The sequence below is a fragment of the Kogia breviceps genome, chromosome 10, assembly GCF_026419965.1.
Source record: "Kogia breviceps isolate mKogBre1 chromosome 10, mKogBre1 haplotype 1, whole genome shotgun sequence".
NCBI lineage: Eukaryota > Metazoa > Chordata > Mammalia > Artiodactyla > Physeteridae > Kogia > Kogia breviceps.
Genome location: NC_081319.1, coordinates 9656064 through 9678194, shown reverse-complemented (window position 1 = coordinate 9678194; position 22131 = coordinate 9656064). Strand labels below are relative to the sequence as shown.

At 39.1% G+C, this 22131-nt stretch overlaps 1 protein-coding gene across 15 annotated transcripts in view; it reads left to right on the top strand.

The window, feature by feature from the left end:
- GRM7 (glutamate metabotropic receptor 7) overlaps positions 1-22131 on the top strand; it is an 840756-nt gene that overhangs the window by 237839 nt on the left and 580786 nt on the right. For all 15 annotated transcript variants that reach the window (XR_010842481.1, XR_010842477.1, XR_010842478.1 and 12 more), the window contains exon 2: positions 20706-20922. Coding sequence is in view for 6 of the 15 variants with exons in the window: in XM_059076083.2 (XP_058932066.1) it covers positions 20706-20922 (217 nt within the window). In the remaining 9 variants the exon portion in view is untranslated. The remainder of the gene's footprint in view (positions 1-20705; positions 20923-22131) is intronic.

Below are 22131 nucleotides of genomic sequence, written 5' to 3'. Positions count from 1 at the left end.
CATTACTTTGCCTGTCACAAAGTAGATTTGTTGATGAATGTGTGTATACCTTCTAAAGTCTTTATGATGTACTCTTTCTTAAATCTGTGCCCCATTCTGGTGTATTTAAGTATCAGCTTAGTTCAGCCTGCTGTAAGAGAATACCATGGACTAGGTGACTTAAAAAAAAAAAAAAAAATTTATTTCTCACAGTTTTGGAGGCTAAGTTCAAGATCGAGGTGCTGGCAGATTGGTGTGTGGCAGGGGCTTGCTTCCTAGTTCAGAGATGGCATCTTCTCACTGTGTCACCACGTGATGGATGGGACAAGGGACCTTTCTGGATCTCTTTCTTAAAGGCACTAACCCCATTCACGAGAGCTCTGCTTTCATGCCCTAATTACTCTCAAAAGCCCAAACTCCTCAAACCATTGCTTTGGGGTTAGGATTTCAACATATGGGGGGAGAGGGATAAAAACATTCCGTCTATTGAAAATATTCAGGTGTGGATTCACTTTCTCAGATACCCTTACAACAAAGGCTCCGATATGATCCACTCTTCCTCTTAGTTGTGATTCTTTTCAGTCTCCCACTCAATCGCAGTGAGAGGATACTCCATCCTCATAGAGCACCTGAATATACATTGGACATCTATGGATATAAGGGCACCGGAGCTACTATAGTGTAAAGATCAGTGAGGGAGAAGAGGTGGAATTTATGGATAATGCTGAAAATGATACCAATACGTGGTGACCAAACCCAAGCTTGATGAGAAATGTATCATGAGTAGCTGTGGGTATACCTGGTTGGGAAGGTGAGGTGTTGCAGCCCATCTGCAGATGTCTTGGCAGGCATTTCTGCAGTACAATCTTATATTTACTACATTTTGCCCAAAATATGAAGTTCTTTTTCCTGACTAAAGAAGTAATAAGCCATAAAGAACAAAATACATACATTGTACAGACTAAGAAATTATTTAAAATGTGCTGAATACTATATATAATAAATTTGTAAGTTGTCAAAATACATACTCAAAAAAAGGAACCCTTACTCTGAAAGACAAAATGACTGTTAAGACACATATTGAGAATTAATCAAAATATCATTTTCTGTGGTTTAATATGGTTAGCTCTTCAAATTGTATAAAATAATTTAGTAAAATTACATATTTCACCAAGATGGCTTTTGCAGAAAATGGTGGTAAAATGCTTTGAAAACTGTGACTGACTTACCTGTACAGTAATCATCTAAGTTTTTTTCTACTTTGAAAATAGTTGCGAGCAAAAGATATTTCAGTGCTAACATTTTCTATGACTGAAGATGGTAAAAGAACATTTTTCTGCATCTAGTACATGTTATTTAGCAAACATCTGTCAGGGTAGAAACCTGCCATTAGATACAAATTACTTTTCAAAAATAATAGTTAGCCTTTAAGTCTAAGATAAATCAAAGAGCGAAAGCAACTAATAAGCTCTTAGCAAGGACTTTGTCATGGGGAGGGGCATCTGTTTAACCTTGAATATCGGCAGTAGGAACAGCTCGCTAGCTATAAAAAAGCATCCCTGGGAATTTTTGAAAGGGTTCCATTTTCCCTGTTGAGAAACATGGAAATTATGCACCCTTGCTCAAAGTGAAATTGGTAAATTGGAATCACTACAATCAGAAACATCTCATCTTTGGTTTTCTTGGGTTGTTTTTGGTTTTTTTTCCACATCTTTATTGGAGTATAAATGCTTTACAATGGTGTGTTAGTTTCTGCTGTACAACAAAGTGAATCAGCTCTACGTATACATATCTCCCCATATCCCCTCCCTCTTGCGTCTCCCTCCCACCCTCCCTATCCCACCCCTCTAGGTGGTCACAAAGCACCGAGCTGATCTCCCTGTGCCATGCAGCTGCTTCTCACTAGCTATCAGTTTTACATTTGGTAGTGTATATACGTCAGTGCTGCTCTCTCACTTCCTCCCAGCTTCCCCTTCGCCCTGTGCCCTCAAGTCCGTTCTCTATGTCTGCGTCTTTATTCCTGCCTTGCCCCTAGGTTCATCAGTCCCGCTTGAATATGTCAGCGGTGAATGCACAATTCACACAAATGATTTGCCCATCGTGTGTTCTTTTCATCTTTCTTCCTCCTTCTCTATTCAAATTCACTTCTATTTATCATCACAGGAATGTTTGCCAAGAACTTTTAAACACATTCTCTGTTCTTCCTTTTACTTAGATGAGGATGACCGGTGACTTAGGGAAGTTGGCATATTTAAACAGTGGCAGTCAGTCACCATACCTGAATGTCCATTATGTGCTCTTCTTAAGGAAGTGGGATGCCTCATTGTTCTGGAATGTACTACCCTAGGGATTGTCTTTCTGACTCCCTCACTGCTCAGTCTAGTGGAGGCCTCTCAATAATTTGGTCATCATCCTCGGAGATGATTGCTTCCTGGACCTGCCTTTGTCTTTAAAAGAACAACATCAATGCCTTTGCCTCACCGATAAACTCTTTCTCAGCCACATAGGGCTTGTCTGCTGGGCCTTTGATCTAGTCATCAATTCCTGTAGATCAGTTCGCAGTCCTGCCTCACTGCCCATGAGTTTGGGGGTCTCCATTTCACTCAGTTCTATTTTCTGTATATTCCTCGTCCTTGCAAAATGGATCGTGTCCTGGACCTGATCCTATTCCCTCATGTGCTATCCTTGTCCTGGCCTATTGCCTCTTCTAATCTACCAATTTTGATTCTATTTCTCCCCTTTCTCATCACCCCTAATCTGCTACTGCTTATCCTGTAGTGTAATACATAATCAGTTGTGATGGAGCTGCCATGGATACGGTTGTTTTTATGGTGTTTTAAGGGTATAGTTGAAGTAAAAGGTATTACTAAATCGGAACTTATAACTCTGACCCTTAAGAGTACACCTTGATTTTGACAACATCATGATTGAAGAAGCACCCCAATTTCAGGAAAGTTATAAGTGAAGTATAGAAAGCTTAGATTTGAAGTATTGTCGTAATGCAGGACCTTTTACTTTAAAAAGGAGAGCTATAGATAATCCAGAAATATGGAAAACTCGAGACTTGGAAGGGAAGCCATATTGGAGACAAGATTTGGAACCTGGCTAGCCAAGAATAATTTTGATTAAATTATCTAATAATTGATAAAATATTCATTAATTTTTCAGGATGGATAGAAGCAAAATTTAGCTTGTTTTCAACTTTTTGGATTATGCCAACTATACTTTTCTTTAATAACAGGGAGGCGGTTCAGACATTCTATCCGGGGCTGTTTCTCCTCAAAAGAAACTTTTGTGACGAGGAAGAAAATGGATCCAAGAAAGAGAAGATTTAAGACAATAATTAGACATACCTGTGATATAGTCCCACAGACTAATCTAGCGTTGCTTTGTGTATCTGAGACATACTCTGCTAGCCTAAAATTAATATTCTTTTTTACTTAAAATATTTCCTTTATTTTTGGCCCCTTCCCAATCCTTGCATACATGCTTCACTCTCCAGGCTTTTCACAGAGCATACATGGAACAAAGATTGCCCATTGTGGGCAAAAATAATTTAAGATTAAAAAAAAAATCTCTTTGACTAACAGATTTTTAAAGCTTGTATCCAAATGACTAAAGATAGGAAGGTTATTCTCCTTAATCCATTCTGAGCTGAAATCTCATACTGAGGCTGGGCTGTATAGACATTCCCACCAAAAGCTACACGTCTGTTTATTTTCTGCCTTTTGAACCCCGGCTCTCATTTATCTCTGAAAGCCCTGTTGGGCTACGTTCAGCATGCTAACGTGAGAGCTTTGAGTTAGCTTCTAAGGGGGCACTTCGCAAAGTGGCTTTCACATCACTTCATACCATATTAGAGACTGGTTGGCAGTGAAAATACTTACAGTGAGGGAGTTCTCTCTTTGTTCACATTTTCTGTTTTTGGTAGTTGCCGTCGTCTCCGTGACTGCTTCCTTCTCCGGACAGTGAACCGGCTAATGACAGCATGCCCTCTGTATCTGTTTTGAGGGTGAGAGAGGCTTGCCTTGCTCGTGTGGACGGAAATGGGGTTTATCCGTGACATTTGACAACTGAATTGTCACCTTCCCCTCAGATGGTTTCCTAATTATAATTTGTTCTGTGCAGGGTCAGGAAACAGAAGAATAGAAAGACAGAATCTCTTTGCTGCACAGCAAATAGGATCAGGTCAGCCTGGGAGCCAAGGAAAGTCAGCCTGGAAATAGCTCCAAGGTGCTGGCTGGTTGGGAAGATGTGCTCTTTGGGAAGGTTACTCAGGTGGTTCAAATTCAGTCTAACCTTAAGTGAACTTGACTAATGATGGGCTCAGTGGTTTCTACCTCAAAATAGGCTGGCCCTCAGGTACCTTGTTAAGATTTGAAATTACCGTTTTGAAAGTGCCATCTATTACTGTAACTTTGCACTCAAACTCCCATTTTTAAGTAGTCAGTGGAGGTCAAACGTGCAACACTCAGAGAGCAGTGAATTGAAAATTTCCCTGGATGTTTTAATTGCCTTGCTGTAGACAGCATAGGTTATTTTAAACGGCTGTGAGAAACCACTAGTCACATATCAAGCATGATGGTTTATTGACTTTGAAGGGGGCATGGCTTGGTAGTTGAAAGAATGATCAGGCTTGCAAATGCCCGAGCATCTTGTTTGCCAGTATTTTCATATATAACCTTTCACTGCTTCCGGGACTATGTACGGTTTGGAGGGGAGCTGAGTTAATTACTGTCTAATTGGGGACAGGAAAGGATCTTGAAAGGATCCTTAATCCACCAAGTGTTAAACAACCCAAGATAAAAGTTATTGACTTCTTAAGAAACTGTTTGGCTTACTCCCCTCCTTCTCTGTCTCTTTCTCCCTCTTCCAATTCTCTTTTTCTCAGTCTTTGTTTCTTTATCCATTGTGAAGCTCTTCATTTTCCACTTTCTCTCTCTCTTCCCTCTCAGACTTCCTTCCATTTTTTTTTTCTCATAGCCAGAGAACTTGTAGTTTGTTAAAAAATGCTTTTGGACACCTCATCTCTGAAATATCGGGAGCCAGATGCACAAAGCCCTCTTTTAACAGGTGGACAAATCCTCGGTTATCTAAACCTTCTGCTTCAGAGGAGTTATGCAAAGGTAGGCAGTGGTCAGAAGCTGCAAACTACTCCAAATTGGCATGATGCTTCTCTTAAAACGGTTCATCACTTCACTAAAAAGTGATACCACTTATTTTCCAACACTCTGAAGGAGATATTTGGAGAGATACTCTCCTTTTTGTATTTTGAGACAGCAGCCATCTTTACTACATTTTTACAACGTCACAGCTCTCTCTCCCCTAAAGAGAGATCACATCTCTTTGTGTCCCTAACATCTTCCGCAGGATGGCTCCAGCGAAGTGTTCAGCGAACAGAACTGATCAGAGAGAGGCTCAAACCCGTCACTGGGGCTAGATTCACCATCCCTACAAAGAAAATGGATTAGAGCATCCAAATCTAGCAACAGTGCTCTATCATCTCATACCAATTAGAGTTAATGATTCAGCATTCATAATATCGCCAATAACTGTTAAATTCAAAGTGGTTACCTCCTACTTCATTATTAGCATTCTTTTTGTAAAAATTTTTATTTTATGTTGGAGTATGTTGATTTATTTTATATTGGAGTATGTTGTGTTAGTTCCAGGTGTATACCAAAGTGATTGTTATACATATATCCATTCTTTCTCAGATTCTTTTCCCATGTAAGTTATTACAGGATGTGGATTAGCGTTTCCTGTGCTATACAGTATGTCCTTGTTGATTATCTATTTTATGTAGAGTAGTATGTATATGTTAATCCGAAACTCCTAATTTACCTCCACACCTTCGGCTTTTGGTAACCATAAGTTTGTTTTCTATATCTGTGAGTGTGCTTCTCTTTTGTAAATAAGTTCATTTGTATCATTTTTTTTAGATTCCATGTATAAGTGATATCATATGATATTTGTCTTGGTATGACTTAGTTCACTTAGTATGATAATCTCTAAGTCCATCCCTGTTACTGCAAATGGCATTATTTAATTCTTTTTTATGGCTGAGTAATATTCCATTGTATGTGTATACCACCTCTTCTTTATCCATTCATCTGTTGTTGGACATTTAGGTTGCTTCCATGTCTTGGCTATTGTAAATGGTGCTGCTGTGAACATTGGGGTGCATGTATCTTTTTGAATTATGGTTTTCTCCAGATACATCCCCAGGAGTGGGATTTCTGGATCATATGGTAGCTCTGTTTTTAGTTTTTTAAGGAACCTCCATTCTGTTCTCCATAGTGGCTGTACCAATTGACATTCCCACCAACAGTGCAAGAGGATTCCCTTTTCTCCACACCCTCTCCAGCATTTATTGTTTGTAGGCTTTATGATGACGGCCATTCTGACCAGTGTGAGGTTATACCTCACTGTAGTTTTGATTTGCATTTCTCTAATACTTAGCAATACTGAGCATCTTTTCATGTGCTTTTTGGCCATCTGTATGTCTTCTTTGGAGAAATGTCTATTTAGATATTCTGCCCAGTTTTTGATTAGGTTGTTTGTTTTTTTGATATTGAACTGCATCAGCTGCTTGTATATTTTGGAGATTAATGCCTTGTCATTCTCATTATTTGTAAGTCTTTTCTTGCATTCTGTGGATGGTCTTTATATTTTGTTCATGACTTCCTTCCACTATTAGTTTTCTCTAGAAAAGCTTATACTTAAAATATTCCTTAGAGTGTAAGGTTTTTAGGTTTATTTTCTTATACTAACTAGGAAGACATATCCTTTAAGTTATATATATATGTATCATTTGTCATTAATAATATACATAGTAAATAACAGTAAATGATATGAAAAGGTACAGTATAAAATAGTAAATAATAAATAGTAAATACTAAGGTAGTAAATATTATACTATATATACAAACATACACACACACACAAAGGATATGTATAAATATTTTATTTCAAAACCTGAGAGAAACTAGCTTGGAATTTTCTCACATTTGTTTTACTTCCAATATTGTTTGTCAAACCACAATGGCCAGTTTTCAAATTTGGAAAGTTTTAGGTGAATTCTATGTCAGAAACAGAGATGTCGATGTTCCTTAATATAATTATTGATTTTACTGTGGCAATAGATTAAGATCAGAATGAAAAGTGAACTGTTTTATCTGAGGTATAATAGAGGCAGCCTGGATAAATAGGATTCTTTTAAGTAGAAAGCACACACAAAATAATGTTAGACAGATAAAGGTGAAAGATGGCTACAGGAAGACTAGAAAAAATTCAGAATTAATGCACGGCGTCCTTTGCTTAACAAATCTGGCAGATACAAAAGAAAAAGACAAATATTTGAATAGAAACAGAAAAAACTCTCTACCTGCCATCATAGTTCTTCAGCTTTCAAAACATTACTTAGTTATTGATCTCTTTGAGACCATTTAAGATTTTTGACATTTTTAAGAGTATATCCATTCCCTGTAATCAGAAGTAAAATGTGTCTTCATACCTTTGCTTGACACTGTAGCAGGGAAATTATCTTTTGTTTCTTTTTTTATTTTCTATGTATGAATATAAACATGACTTAAGTCTGACTGCTGGAAACCAGGCACCAAACCCCATAGCTCATTGCTGCAGGATGCATGGGCTGATCATGATGATAAACAAATCTAATGGATCCTTCTTTTGGGATGATAGTTTGTAGCTTTAGGTGTTTTCTTGGCATTAGTAGTGGCAAAATCAAGAACTGTAAATTCTTAATTGCTCAAAGTGGAGAAGGTGAAGGGAGCTATCTCTCCAATCCATGAAGGAATATTATGGCTGAAAACAACAAGGAACTTGACTAAATTATCGCCAAGTTGTCTTTAAGTTGAAGTCGGGAGAACAATTAAAAAGAAAAAATATATATATATATAATTAAACTTGTCCATATTAAACCATTTTTTAAAACGAGTCTTGGGTGGCAGAAGGCTGAACACTTTTAGCGACCTTTCATGGATGTTCATAGCAGAAGAATTATAGAGGTCATGCCATTAGAAGCACACCACTTTAGCGCCTGGAATGTTTTCACAGAAATAGGAGTACAATGTAGGAGTTGTTTATAAGCTAATCCTAATGGAAGTGTACTTCCAACATTATCACCTGTGCTCAACTATGGCGAATATGCTGTTAGGGAATTATTGACTGTTGATGGTCTTCTTTGCCTTGTAAACAGTTGACTTAAATTGTCACCTGTATGTACTTCTCAGGTCCCTGACCTACAGACACACATGGCCAACTCTCATCCATCCTGCAAGGTTGTGGCAGGCGACGGCCACTCTCTCTCTATTCCTTCTATTTCCTTAGTGATAAAACTCAGTTTTATTTGGTGTGACAGTGTACACAACTAAAAGACTACATTTTTCAAAAGTATTTTCTGGCAATGAGGTTTACCATGAGACCATTTTGGACAATGGTATATAGATGGCAGTGTTGTATGCAACGCTGGGAAGATGCCATGGAAGGACTTCACCCAGTTGGAAACGGTGCCCCTTTGTCTTTTTCTGTATCTCCCACCTTGCTGTCTGGAGTGAGTCCACGATTGCTGGAACTTTGGCAGTATCCAGGACCCTATGTGGCATTGAGGATGGAATTGACTTGATAGAGTGGTGTAGCAGAGAAATACGAAGAATGTGGGTCCCTGGTAATCATGGGACTGCCATGCCAGCTCTGGACAGTTTACCTGTCAACTTATTTCATGTGAGAGAGAAATAAACATACTTTTGAGCAACTGTTATTTTGACTTTTCTGTTTTTGCAACCAAATCATTTCTGAATTCTTACTGATTAAAAATCATAATGTCTTACTAATTCTAAAATCTAATACAGAGACGGACTAAAAATTTAGAGCAATATAGATTTTTGGAAACATCACTGTAGGACTTAGTCAAAACATACGATTTTAGTCCTTTCCCAGTGACTCTACGGCAATGAGAGTTTTGGTAAATTACTTTCCCTCTCTGAGTGTTATTTCCTTCTCTAAAAGTAGAAAGCTGAATCCTTTAGCACTAACATCCTATCCTGGAGCATTTGAGAAACACTGTCCTTGCAACCTGGCTTCTAAAGGAAAGATCAGTAAGAGGACAAAATGCCCAAGTCCAGCAAAGACTTGTCTCTAATGGGAATCCATGCATCATGGAGGGGATTAGCAGTTCCGTCTCAAAGTCTTTCCAGAAGCAACTGTGTTAACATCCAGCTAGTAGTACATCATTCATGACATTCTCTCCTCCTCAGTCTCCACAGGAAGCAGTCAACCTAAAATGTAATTACAGGTAAAAAATACACAATCACGGTAATTAGAAGATGATATGGTAGCAGGTGATGTGATAGCAGAAGTTGTAGTATACAGAGAAGGGATCTTAAAAATGGTAAATTCTAGAACAATCAGTATTTCCAACCATATGCAGTGAAGAGAACCTACCAGGCTACTGCAATCTGAAAAATATCTTGAAATTTTTACAGGAGGTATTTTGTCACACACATACTTAACCAAGAAACAGTCTCCTGATTTCAGGTCCTAAAAGCTGCAGCTAAAACAGAGATGGGTAAAATAATTTTATTTCTAGAGGGAGGTGTTTGGGCCAATGAATGACAGGACTGCAGAAACCAGTACAAGCCCCACTGGCATGCTGCTTGCAGTTCTGTTTACTGTCAATTCAAATATTTCACAACAATTATATCAAGGCCTCTTAATCCTCAGTGAACTTCACCAGTATTTTGGACCTCTGGCTAAGACTTAACCCTCCCAAAGCTTTAGTATTTGTTTTTCCTTTTCACTTCTTCTATGTCCATCCAGAAGGTAGGAAGGTGGACTGAGAGGAAGTAGACAAAGGCTCAGCTTTGCTTCTTCCACTATTGCCTGTGATGTACAGACAAGAAGAGAGCCTTATTAACAAAGCCAGCAGATTCCTTATCACCCCTGACAGCAGGGAATAGCCTGCCTCATATATACCAGGTGAAACTATGTAAACCTTCTGTCGCAGAGACCTTGTTGAAGAGTCAATGACTTTTTCCCTAACTGCCTCCTTGTTGAGTGATGCTAGTATTTGAGTGAAGGAGCCTGTTAATTATTACCCTGGAGGTATTTGGGACTTAGTAAGTCTTGGGATTTCTGTTTATGTATCACATAACTATTCTTCCAAGAGTGCCATCACTGACATAGAAAGATGTTGTATAGTTTATTAGTTTGTAAGAATAAGTATTATATTAAGAAACAAGATCAATTTAAATAAGTATTAATTTTATTTCATCATCTCGTCTTATCCTTTGCTATAAACTCAGTGGAATTATGGATCCTACCCTCAAGCCATACAAGTTTCTCTACTTTTTCAAAAGAACCCCACCTCTTCATTACTCTCTACATTTGTCTTTACCACCATCTTTCTCAGCGTAGGCTTTCTTTTGCCTCTTTGCTGGGGAAATCTTCCTCCTGTCCTCCAGTTATCTTGCACACCTCTTGGTTGTGTCTTCTCCAAAATTCCAGTTTCTCATAGTTGTTCTCACCTTAGTGACCCTTCAATATTTTATTTAGACCGGTTCCCTCCACCAAAGTGGTTTCGGGGGCACTAGACTAATCTAAAGATTCTGTGGAAGAAAAGGATGGTGGGCCACATGTAAATGCCACATAATATGTTCCCCCGTATGGTGAGGAACAATGCATGAATGCACTCGGGGAGTTCTTTATGCATTCTTTAAATAATTCTTGCATGCTTACAAGTATGTCAAACTCAAGTTAATTTAAATTGGTGACTCCATAGTTGCCACGAGACACATTTATTTGTCTGCCACATAATCATTCACTTATCTGTCTTCTTCCCTGCTAAGAGAACCCAGGTTTTCTTTTTTTTCCTGGCAACAGGAAATCCATCATCAGAAGTTAAATCTTAAGTCAATCATGGCAATCACTGTTTAGAGTATGGATGATAATATGACATAATTTCAGCCAATGAGACATGAGGAAAAGATAGTGAGGAGGGGGACATTTCAGAACAAAATCTCCTTGATCAAGAATGAAATAGATAAAAGAGAAAGCCTTTGTCTACCAGAGCTCTCCCTTCCTTCTCTTAATGATGTCATGTGAAGTGTGATGCCTGGAGCACCAGGAACCACCTTATGCATCTGAGACAAAGGTTAAGAGAACTTCAGTGAAAAAATCCAGTCCCTTGGCATGGCTGAGTCACTGTACCAATCTGAAAACAATCCTTTGTAATCTGTATCTCTCTATATATGTGAATATGTATACATATATATATTTTTACACATAAGTGTGTGTACATATATAGTTACATATTAGGTTGTCGGATCTCTAAAACTGGTTTACCTTATTTATTATTATATCTATAGTTCCTAAATTTTACAGATCAAAAAAAAGCTGGTCATATGCCATTGGTATAGTAATGTGTTATCTGAATTAAATAATAGGGAATGATTTACTGGGCAGAACTCTAATGAATCATCTGTTTTGTATTAACATATAGTCACCGAATGCTTGTTTACTTGGAGCCTAAGCCATACGAAAGCTAAAATAAACGGCATGGTTCTCTTCCTTTTCATAAGGGAAAAAAAATAAATAAGAAATTTTTGTTAAGTAAGCCTCTTTCAGGGAATCAAAGGATCAGCACCAATTTAACTTCACCTTCTGGAACATATACATCTGTAGTCTTATACAATGAGAACTAATGTGCCTGCAGCTCCGCCAGACCCTGACAGTGGCTTCTGAATCACTGAGTGAAGATTGCATCTTGTTCGGTAGCATTTCTAAGTGCATTTTATTATGCTCTTACTTTTTCACAACTGGAATTCACATAGAGTCTAGCACATAGTTTGCTACAGTATTCAATTAACTGTAACATTCCATGTTCCACCATCCTTAATAATCAAGATTCTTTGGACTGTAACGTGCTTATAAAGGTGGCAGTGGTTCTCAGAGAGAAAATAAGTTTGAATTGGATTTCATTCTCTCCTGAGACAGACTTCCTTCATTTTAAGAATCTCCTGGCTGTGTCCCTATAGAGGACCGAGCCTTTTGGCGGCCCTGTCATTGTGCTCTCTACCAAGAGGCCGGGTGACTAACGGTGGCTAGGAAGCATGCTGAGCTTTGATAATTGGGACGATTGGCAGGTAGAAATGAAAGTAGGTAAGAGACAGGCCACAAGACATTAAAAAGATCTCCTTTTCTTTTCATTTTGTGACCATGTTGTTAAGAGTGCGGTTGTCCTTTTACCCCGACGGACCTCATGCCCAGTGGTTCTCAACCACGGCAATTTTGAACAGCCTCCTGGCTCCCTAACCCCCCCCCTACCCCCACAGCCCACACACCACACACCACACACACACACACACCTCGCACACACACCACACACACTACACACATACTACACACACCCCGCACACCACACCCCGCACACACACCACACACACTACACACATACTACACACCCCCCGCACACGCACCACACACACTACACACATACTACGCACCCCCCGCACACCACACCCCGCACACACACCACATACACTACACGCATACTACACACACCCTGCACACACACCACACACACTACACACATACTACACACACCCCGCACACCACACCCCGCACACACACCACACACACTACACACATACTACACACCCCCCGCACACCACACCCCGCACACGCACCACACACACTACACACATACGACACCCCCCCGCACACCACACCCTGCACACACACCACATACACTACACACATACTACACACACCCTGCACACACACCACACACACTACACACATACTACGCACACCCCACACACCACACCCCGCACACATACCACACACACTACACACATACTACACACACCCTGCACACACACGACACTTCACACACGTACTCCACACACCACATACACACCACACACACTACACACATACTACACACACCCCGCACACCACACCCCGCACACACACACCACACTTCACACACGTACTCCACACACTACACACACACCACACACACCACACTTCACGCACATACCCCACACACCGCACACCACATACACACCACACACTACACACACAGGGATACTTTGCATTGTCTGCAGTCATTTCTGACGATGACAACTGCAGGATATACTACTGGCATCTAGTGACAGAGGTCAGGGATGCTTCTAAACATTCTACACTTCCCACTGTACAAAGAATTATCTGACCCCAGATGTCAACAGTACTAAGGTCAAGAGTTGCTGCTCTACAGAGATTTGACATTTGTACTGCTAGCAAAACACCTTAAAGGTCACCCCTGAGTGTTTGAAAAACCAAACCTCTTGGTCTGAGAATCTGGCCATCAGAGCCTGAAAGAGATGTACAATCATTTCTAATATATTGAGAAATGTTCAAACACTTACTTTGGTTACTTTTTGTTTCTTAATATATAGTTGTGTATAGGGATATTGGACAGAGATAATTCAGAGACATGTAAGATTAGGAAGGACCCTGATAGGTCATAAAAATTATTTCTGCCGTTTTCTTCTCTCCATTTGCCTGGTAAAATGTACACTGGTGATTTCTGTGGTGCCATATTGGGAGGGAGATTTTTCCTTTGTCCATTGTCTTTTTATGCTATGGAGATATGGGTAGAGGTATTTCTCTAATCTACAGAAGGCCACAGAAAGCTTATTTACATACTGTACACGCATGCAACCTTTCTCACACTTGTAACCAAGATGCCTCTCTAAGCAAATAACACTGGACAGAAGAGCCCTGTATGTGACTATGGTACATACAGTTTTCATTTTGTAAATATTCTATGTTTGCCCTGTGGTATAGCTTGGGCTCATATGATAAGCCTCATTTTATGGATAGAGAAATAATCCTGGAGAGTGTGTCCCACTTGATGGCAGCTACATGTGTTGGTATTTTGGCGGCTATAAACCACCCAAATGTTACAGCTGTCTCCGCATCTTCTATGTTTCATAGGAAATAGGGAGAGACAAGTTTTATCTCCAGTGCTGTTTCTAACGTTTGCCAAGTGTGAGATGTGAAAGATCCTATGTTTTCCTCCCTTCCCCTGGCGAAATCATCATCTTCACCGTCATCCTCATCAGTAACCACGGCCTTATGTTATTTCCTCTCAGGCATTTCAGTAAGAAGATTGTTTCTTTGGTCTATGAATTCTGACCTCGCCTTGATACTGCATCTCACTTGTTCATCTTGGTCTAGGTCAGGTCGTGTGATCTCCCTTGAGTCAGCCATGTAGCTTAAAGGAACCCTGTATTCCGAGAGGCTGGCTTGTATCACACACAGCATCTGCATCCTGCAGTACCACCATCTCCACCTAAACTACAGGAACAGAGAGATGTGGAAGGCAAAACAGTCAATATTCATGACAATAATATCTGTATCAACTATAGGGTGTTGTAAAGTCTCGTGAGATTATATATGTAAAGTATTTCACCTCCAAAAGCCTGGTATATAGAGAGATTTAATAAAGCAATAATAAAAAAATAATAGATAACATTCTGTAAAATATGTATTAGACAAATTTGACTTGCAATGCACACATAAAATCACTTGGTTCTAAGAAAATGGTTACTACCACTTACAGAATGTTAATGCATTTGGTGTCATACAGTTAAAGAAATGAAAGGCAAAGGAAAAAGAGTTGCAATACTTGATGATAATCTTTGTTGTGAGGAATTTAAGGTTGAGTGAAATTCCCGACTTCAAACAAATTCAAAATTATTAGCCATTCCTCAGTACTTTGAAATAAATACTATCAAAAATCAGAACTGACACCCAGCCATCCTAATATGAGCAGAGGTGTTATCTAGAGAAGAGATACATATAAATCATGGAGAATGGTGCTTCAAAGAATGAGCCTGAATGGATTATTTGACCATTTTTCCTTTTGGGGGGAATCCATATCAATAAAGCGTAACAAGAACGAAGAGTGAAATTACTGCTGACTGTGAACTTAATAATGCCCCACTGGGAGTTCATTAATATCTCAAGAGGTACACTGAAGCATTATCTTAATTGCTCATGATACTTCCAAAAATTGCCTTTTACAAGTTTCGTGGAAACTCTCCTCTGGAGCAAGTGTTAGTACATTTTGGATTGCCTTTCTTGGCTGTGCAAATTCCCCAGGAACCTGGTGGGGCTGTCAACCTCATTTACCTTTCCAAAGGTAAGAAGTTCCCAGGTGACTGACCGTGTTATAGGTGCTGCCCTTCTAATATAAAGAAGAAGAAGAAGAAGAAGCTCAAAATGCGTGAAACAAATTTCAGATCTTTCATTTTTCTCTACGTAAATGAAATGGTTCTACTTTTTAAAATACATGTTTAGTATTTATTTTTCATGGCAAGTTCATGTTGGAATGGGAGCAACAGTTTGGATTTCTAAAATATTTGCATTATTGTGATCTAGTCCACATCTGGATTTGGATCTTCAGTTATTTTGACAGACGTTGACACTAAGATGATGCCTAAAGGAGTGTGTTTCCAAACTTGTGGGATCCCTTTGCCTTTACAGTGATTATGGGATAAAAGTAAATTCAGAAGGGTTCTATCTTGTCAACACTTGGAAAGTAAAAGTGCTTCACACCAAGTTTGACTCGCAGACTTAGAGTGAACTCTGGGCGCTGTGGTGTTTGGTGCTTGGAGTTGTCAGCTCTCAGGCACAGAGGAAAAACAAACAGTGAACAATCCCCTAAATGACTGCCTAGGTCCCTTTACCTTTGAACCCCGATCCATTGTCAGCTTGTTCTACCTGCCAGCGATGAAGAAGGAAATCCCAGGGAAAAATGTGCCAGGGAAAAGAAAGGGACAAAAGGGTTTGCTGCTGTGACTTCAGCTGCCCCTCAGACCCCTCCCAGGGCAGGGATATCTCCCCCAAGTGCCATGGGCCCCTCTGGCCACACCACCGCTGTGCAGGAGGGATTCTATTTCCTTCAGATTATTTCATTCATCACTTCACTGGCTTACTCAGTTATTCAACAAATAATGATAAGGTTCGTATTCTGTACCCAGTGCAGTGCTATCCAGTCGTGATAAAATGAGGAACAAGGTCAGTACTCTTCAGGAAAGATGCAAACAATAAACAGATAAACAGATAATTGTATAATGAGAGTTGTGACACTTTTTACCAAAGAAAACGAGTGCTTCAGAAAAACTCATCAATTGACTCCTGCTTTCTAGGGCAAATATGGGAGAGGTTAGGAGGGAGCCTTGAGCACCTCCTAGTGAGTGGTGTGTGCCACTAACTTGGATGATTCTTTCAGTCCACCTAAAGAATTCAGTCACCACAATCACTTGTATTGGTGAGGTACGAATATTGATGAATTGAAAGTTTTTACACTGTGTAGAAGGTGTAAGTTACTTAAATGTCCATTTTGATTCTATTGAAAGTGGTTTTCCCCTAGCCTGTTTCTCTTAGATTTACAGAAATTCTTAAATATGCATAAATATTTTAAAAGTTAAATTAGAGTGAATCGGGTCTTCCTTTTCCTATTTTAAGGACAATGTATGGATTGGGAAAATGTTACATCTGATGACTTGAAGAATGAAGGTTTTATTGCTTTTCCTGTTTGCTTTACAATGCTTGAAAAGTGTCAGGAAAGTTGACTTCTACATAAATTTTATTTATTTATTTATTTTAACATCTTTGTTGGAGTATAATTGCTTTACAATGGTGTGTTAGTTTCTGCTTTACAACAAAGTGAATCAGTTATACATATACATATGTTCCCATATCTCTTCCCTCTTGCGTCTCCCTCCCTCCCATCCTCCCTATCCCACCCCCTCTAGGTGGTCACAAAGCACAGAGCTGATCTCCCTGTGCTATGCAGCTGCTTCCCACTAGCTATCTATTTTACATTTGGTAGTGTATATATGTCCCTGCCACTCTCTCACTTCGTCCCAGCTTACCCTTCCCCTCCCCATATCTTCAAGTCCATTCTCTAGTAGGTCTGCATCTTTAATCCCGTCTTGCCCCTAGGTTCTTCATGACCTTTTGTTTTTTCCTTAGATTCCATATATATGTGTTAGCATATGGTATTTGTTTTTCTCTTGGTGACTTATTTCACTCTGTATGACAGACTCTAGGTCCATCCACCTCACTACACATAACTCAAATTTCGCTTCTTTTTATGGCTGAGTAATATTCCATTGTATATATGTGCCACATCTTCTTTATCCACTCATCTGTCTATGGACACTTAGGTTGCTTCCATGTCCTGGCTATTGTAAATAGAGCTGCAATGAACATTGTGGTACATGACTCTTTTTGAATTATGATTTTCTCAGGGTATATGCCCGGTGGTGGGATTGCTGGGTCCTATGGTAGTTCTATTTGTGGTTTTTTAAGGAACCTCTATACGATTCTCTATAGTGGCTGTATCAGTTTACATTCCCACTAACAGTGCAAGAGGGTTCCGTTTTCTCCACACCTTCTCCAGCATTTTTTGTTTGTAGATATTTTGATGATGGCCATTCTGACTGGTGTGAGGTGATACCTCATTGTAGTTTGGTTTGCATTTCTCTAATGATTAGTGATGTTGAGCATCCTTTCATGTGTTTGCTGTCAATCTGTATATCTTCTTTGGAGAAATGTCTATTTAGGTCTTCTGCCCATTTTTAGATTGGGTTGTTTGTTTTTTTGATATTGATCTGCATGAGCTGCTTGTAAATTTTGGAGATTAATCCTCTGTCAGTTGCTTCATTTGCAAGTATTTTCTCCCATTCTGAGGGTTGTCTTTTGGTCTTGTTTATGGTTTCCTTTGCTGTGCAAAAGCTTTTAAGTTTCATTAGGTCCCATTTGTTTATTTTTTTGTTTATTTCCATGTCTCTAGGAGGTGGGTCAAAAAGGATCTTGCTGTGATTTATGTCATTGAGTGTTCTGCCTATGTTTTCCTCTAAGAGTTTGATAGTGTCTGGCCTTATATTTAGGTCTTTAATCCATTTTTAGTTTATTTTTGTGTATGGTGTTAGGGAGTGTTCTAATTTCATACTTTTACATGTAGCTGTCCAGTTTTCCCAGCACCACTTATTGAAGAGGCTGTCTTTTCTCCACTGTATATTCTTGCCTCCTTTATCAAAGGTAAGGTGACCATATGTGTGTGGGTTTACCTCTGGGCTTTCTATCCTGTTCCCTTGATCTATATTTCTGTTTTTGTGCTAGTACCATACTGTCTTGATTACTGAAGCTTTGTAGTATAGTCTGAAGTCAGGGAGCCTGATTCCCCCAGCTCCGTTTTTCTTTCTGAAGATTGCTTTGGCTATTCAGGGTCTTTTGTGTTTCCATACAAATCGTGAAATTTTTTGTTCTAATTCTGTGAAAAATGCCTACATAAATTTTAAATGATAATTTAAAGGTGTGAGATGTTTTTAACCCTATTTGGTACTCACCATTTTTGTGTGATAGGCAAATTTTTTATAAAGAGTAAAGAACAACAAAGTACAATGAGGTGAAAATTAAGTCCTACTATAAAGATGAAAATTTTTTGGTTTTTAAATTGGGGAAAGGAGGGCTCAAAGGGAGATGGGATATTTATTTTCATGTTGCAGAAGTGTGATTACACTAAATTGTCTTCATCAAAAGATCAGTTCTACATTTTTGAAGGAGACTGGCAATAGGGTAGAGTTTAAATAGCAGAAAAAGAAAGTATAGCTACGATATCAAGGGGAGTATGTCAGTTAATCACTGAAGACGGCTAATAATAATTTGGTCAGTTTCAGGTACCAGTTATAATGCATACTTCAAAATAATTACTCTGTAGACTTAAAGATTAGTTTGAAACAGGTAACTAAATATACAGGATAATAGTTGATAAGTAACAGAGCATATTTCTTAGGTTACATACATTCTTGCTGTTCTTCAGCTTCTATTTCTGGGGGGAGTTTCCTTATATAGCCATATTTTTATCTCAGAAATGAAATCCATTTGCTTGTTCGTTTCTTACTCTAGCATCATTATATGCATAATGTACAAATAATTACCCCTGAATATAGGATGTGTGCATGATCCTAAAGGAACGTATGAGTCTTAAGCTGGTAGGTGTTTCTTTTTTTTTTTTCTTTTTTTGTGGTATGCAGGCCTCTCACTGTTGTGGCTTTTCCTGTTCTGGAGCACAGGCTCCAGACGCGCAGGCTCAGCAGCCATGGCTTACGGGCCCAGCTGCTCCATGGCATGTGGGATCTTCCCAGACCGGGGCACAAACCCATGTCCCCTGCATCGGCAGACAGACTCTCAACCACTGCGCCACAAGGGAAGCCCCGTGTTTCTTATTTATAATGGAAGGGATACACCACTGATAGCAATCATTTCAGTGGGTTGTGAGGAAATAAATCTGCTTCACCAGGATCTTCATTACTAAAATTTGGGGCACAGTTTAGAAAATGCATTTGCACTGGAGGCATTTCACAATCACGATGTTTTACCACACCTACATAAATGTAAATTTAAGTAGAGGGCTGAGTGTATCTTTATTAGCACTTGTTCAAAGGTAGAAAGGGATTTTGTCAGGGAAGGCATCTGTGCAACAGCACAAAGATTTTGCATTTCCACAATTGAAATTGATGGAAATGTATTGCCATGCTTGGATTCTTCTTTTTTTATTTCTTGTAAGAAAAGATATTTCTCTCCCTCCCTCTGCCCCTCCTTCCCTCCTTCCCTTTAATTTTCATCCAAAGCCTTTATTCAGTTGATATTTTTCACCTAAAATTTATAAACCTTGAACTACAAATGAAACGTAGGAAACTCAATCTTTTCACATATTTGTATAAATTTTAATAAGACAGTTACATAAAATGTTTTAACGACAGTCTAAGGGTGACCTGTAAAATTGCTTTCAGTGGCTCTGTAGTCAGTACTATGGACAGAACTTGGCCTAGACTACAGTAATCTAATACCCTTCGTTATTTTATGCTTACTGTTCAAATGTTTTAGCAACAATTCAGCAAAGTATCATAGTTAAGAGTTTAGAAGTTTTCATTTGCTCTCTCTCAGCATCCAAATGAAACTTACAAAATTTTGAGAAAGGCCCTCCACAGTGCCAGAAGAGCTGAAATGATGGTGTTGGGGCAGGGAACCCCCTTACCTGGGTCTAAGGGTGTTAGTGAGCTATCAATACTTCATAATGTTCTTATGAAGAATAAATAAATAATATATAAATTAAATAAATAAATAAATTAATTAATTAAATAATGAATACAGCTTACTTAGATATTACTTAGATATTTCCTCATAGGTGATCAGCACTCAATCAATGTTAGATGGCTAATGCCATCGACCAGTATTCATGAGATGTGTCAGCTAAACCAATCTCTATACACACTCCAGTTAGACTGTTGTGTCTTTTGTTTCTATTAATGTATAAGAAGTGAAGCATGCTTCACAATGTTAGCCAGAATGGTTAAAATTATTTTTCCTCCCAACCATCATGCTCTGTGTAATTCCCATTCCATCCCCATTCCTTTCTCCAAGAGGAGAAAAAAAGACCAAAGCATAGAAGTAGATACTTCTTGTGCTGTTAAGAGGTGGTTGGTTGCATTTAGGTGGTCTACACTTCCATGCTATGTGTGGCAAAACACACTTCCTCTTTGGAGCTCAAGCCCCGTATTTTAAGTAAATTGTCATAAGTATACATGAATCTCTCACATCCTGATGGTGTGCCCTCATGTGGTGATTTCTTATCTTTTCAGATCCCCCAGATTAGTTATGCATCAACGGCACCCGAGTTAAGTGATGACCGTCGCTATGACTTCTTCTCTCGTGTGGTCCCGCCCGATTCCTTCCAAGCCCAGGCCATGGTAGACATCGTAAAGGCCCTGGGTTGGAATTATGTGTCTACTCTTGCATCGGAAGGAAGTTATGGAGAGAAAGGTGTGGAATCCTTCACGCAGATTTCCAAAGAGGCAGGTAGGAAGAGATTGCAATGATCAAGATGATCCTCTTTGAATGTCTGTGGCTTGTAGAGCTCTTTCAGTCTTTATTAAACAAACACTACTGGTAATCGCCCTATCCCTACTCTCATGTTCCCGCTTGCCTGTGAAGTAAGTTTGCAAAGTCTTCGTTTAAAACACTTCGTTGTTTTGGAAGAGAATATTTTCAAAACTATTTTCATAGTTTTGAAATCCCTTTAAGTATTAGTGGAAGAAATGGAGAGAAAAAAATAGGTACTAAAATTGATATCTGACTTCTGTATAATAGATAATAGTGTGGATTGCAGGCTGTATATGGAAACATGAGCAAGTGTGGCTAAATGTGCCTCTTCATGTGTCTTTTCTCTCCGCCGCTCTCCAAAATGGAGAGAATTGTGTAAATTATGAGAACCCAACCACAGGGACACTGCTCTGAAGGGGAATGACACTGAGGGCTCTGAATGACTTGGCCAAAACAAAATTAAGTAAATTATCCAGACAGTAGAATGTACTTAGACAAATAGTCTTTGAAACTTCAGATTCTTTTGAGAAAGACAGTTCTATTAGGTGGCATTTGGAGAAGATTCTTTTATGTATGTTTATTAAGCTCAAAATGGAGATAATGGGTTCAAATGTTTGGCCTGCTGGCTTCCATTGGGCAGATTTTGAAAAAACGAGACAAAATCTTCAAACTTAGGAATCATAACAATAAATACTCAGGCTTCCCCATATGGAAATATTGGATCTAGTAAACATATTGTTTTTAAAAAAATTCATGCTTGGATATTCCTCATAAGCTCTTAGGCTAAAATCTGGTCTTCAGTTTTGATGGTAAGAATATTATCCAACTTGTCATTGACCAGAATAGTTAACTAGCCATAAAGCAAACAAAGAAGCTAGGCAATAGAAACAGAGGTTCTTTTCACGAGGAAGGATGTCATAAATCCTGAAGACATGGCTTTGAGTATTTTGCTTTCAGACTCCAGACATCCTCAGCCATGTAATGCTCCCGCATATAGATGGTGTGTCTTTACATGGCTACTGAAAGAAGGAAGCCCCGACTTGTTTATGAATCTTGTGCTTTTGACTCAGCACCTTATCATGATCTCTAATTTGAAAATTTCATTGGCGGGCTGGGTCAGTCTCGAACTCTTCCTTCTGGCTGAAATACTGTCACTGTTAACGCCTTTGACTGCCGAGCTCCTGG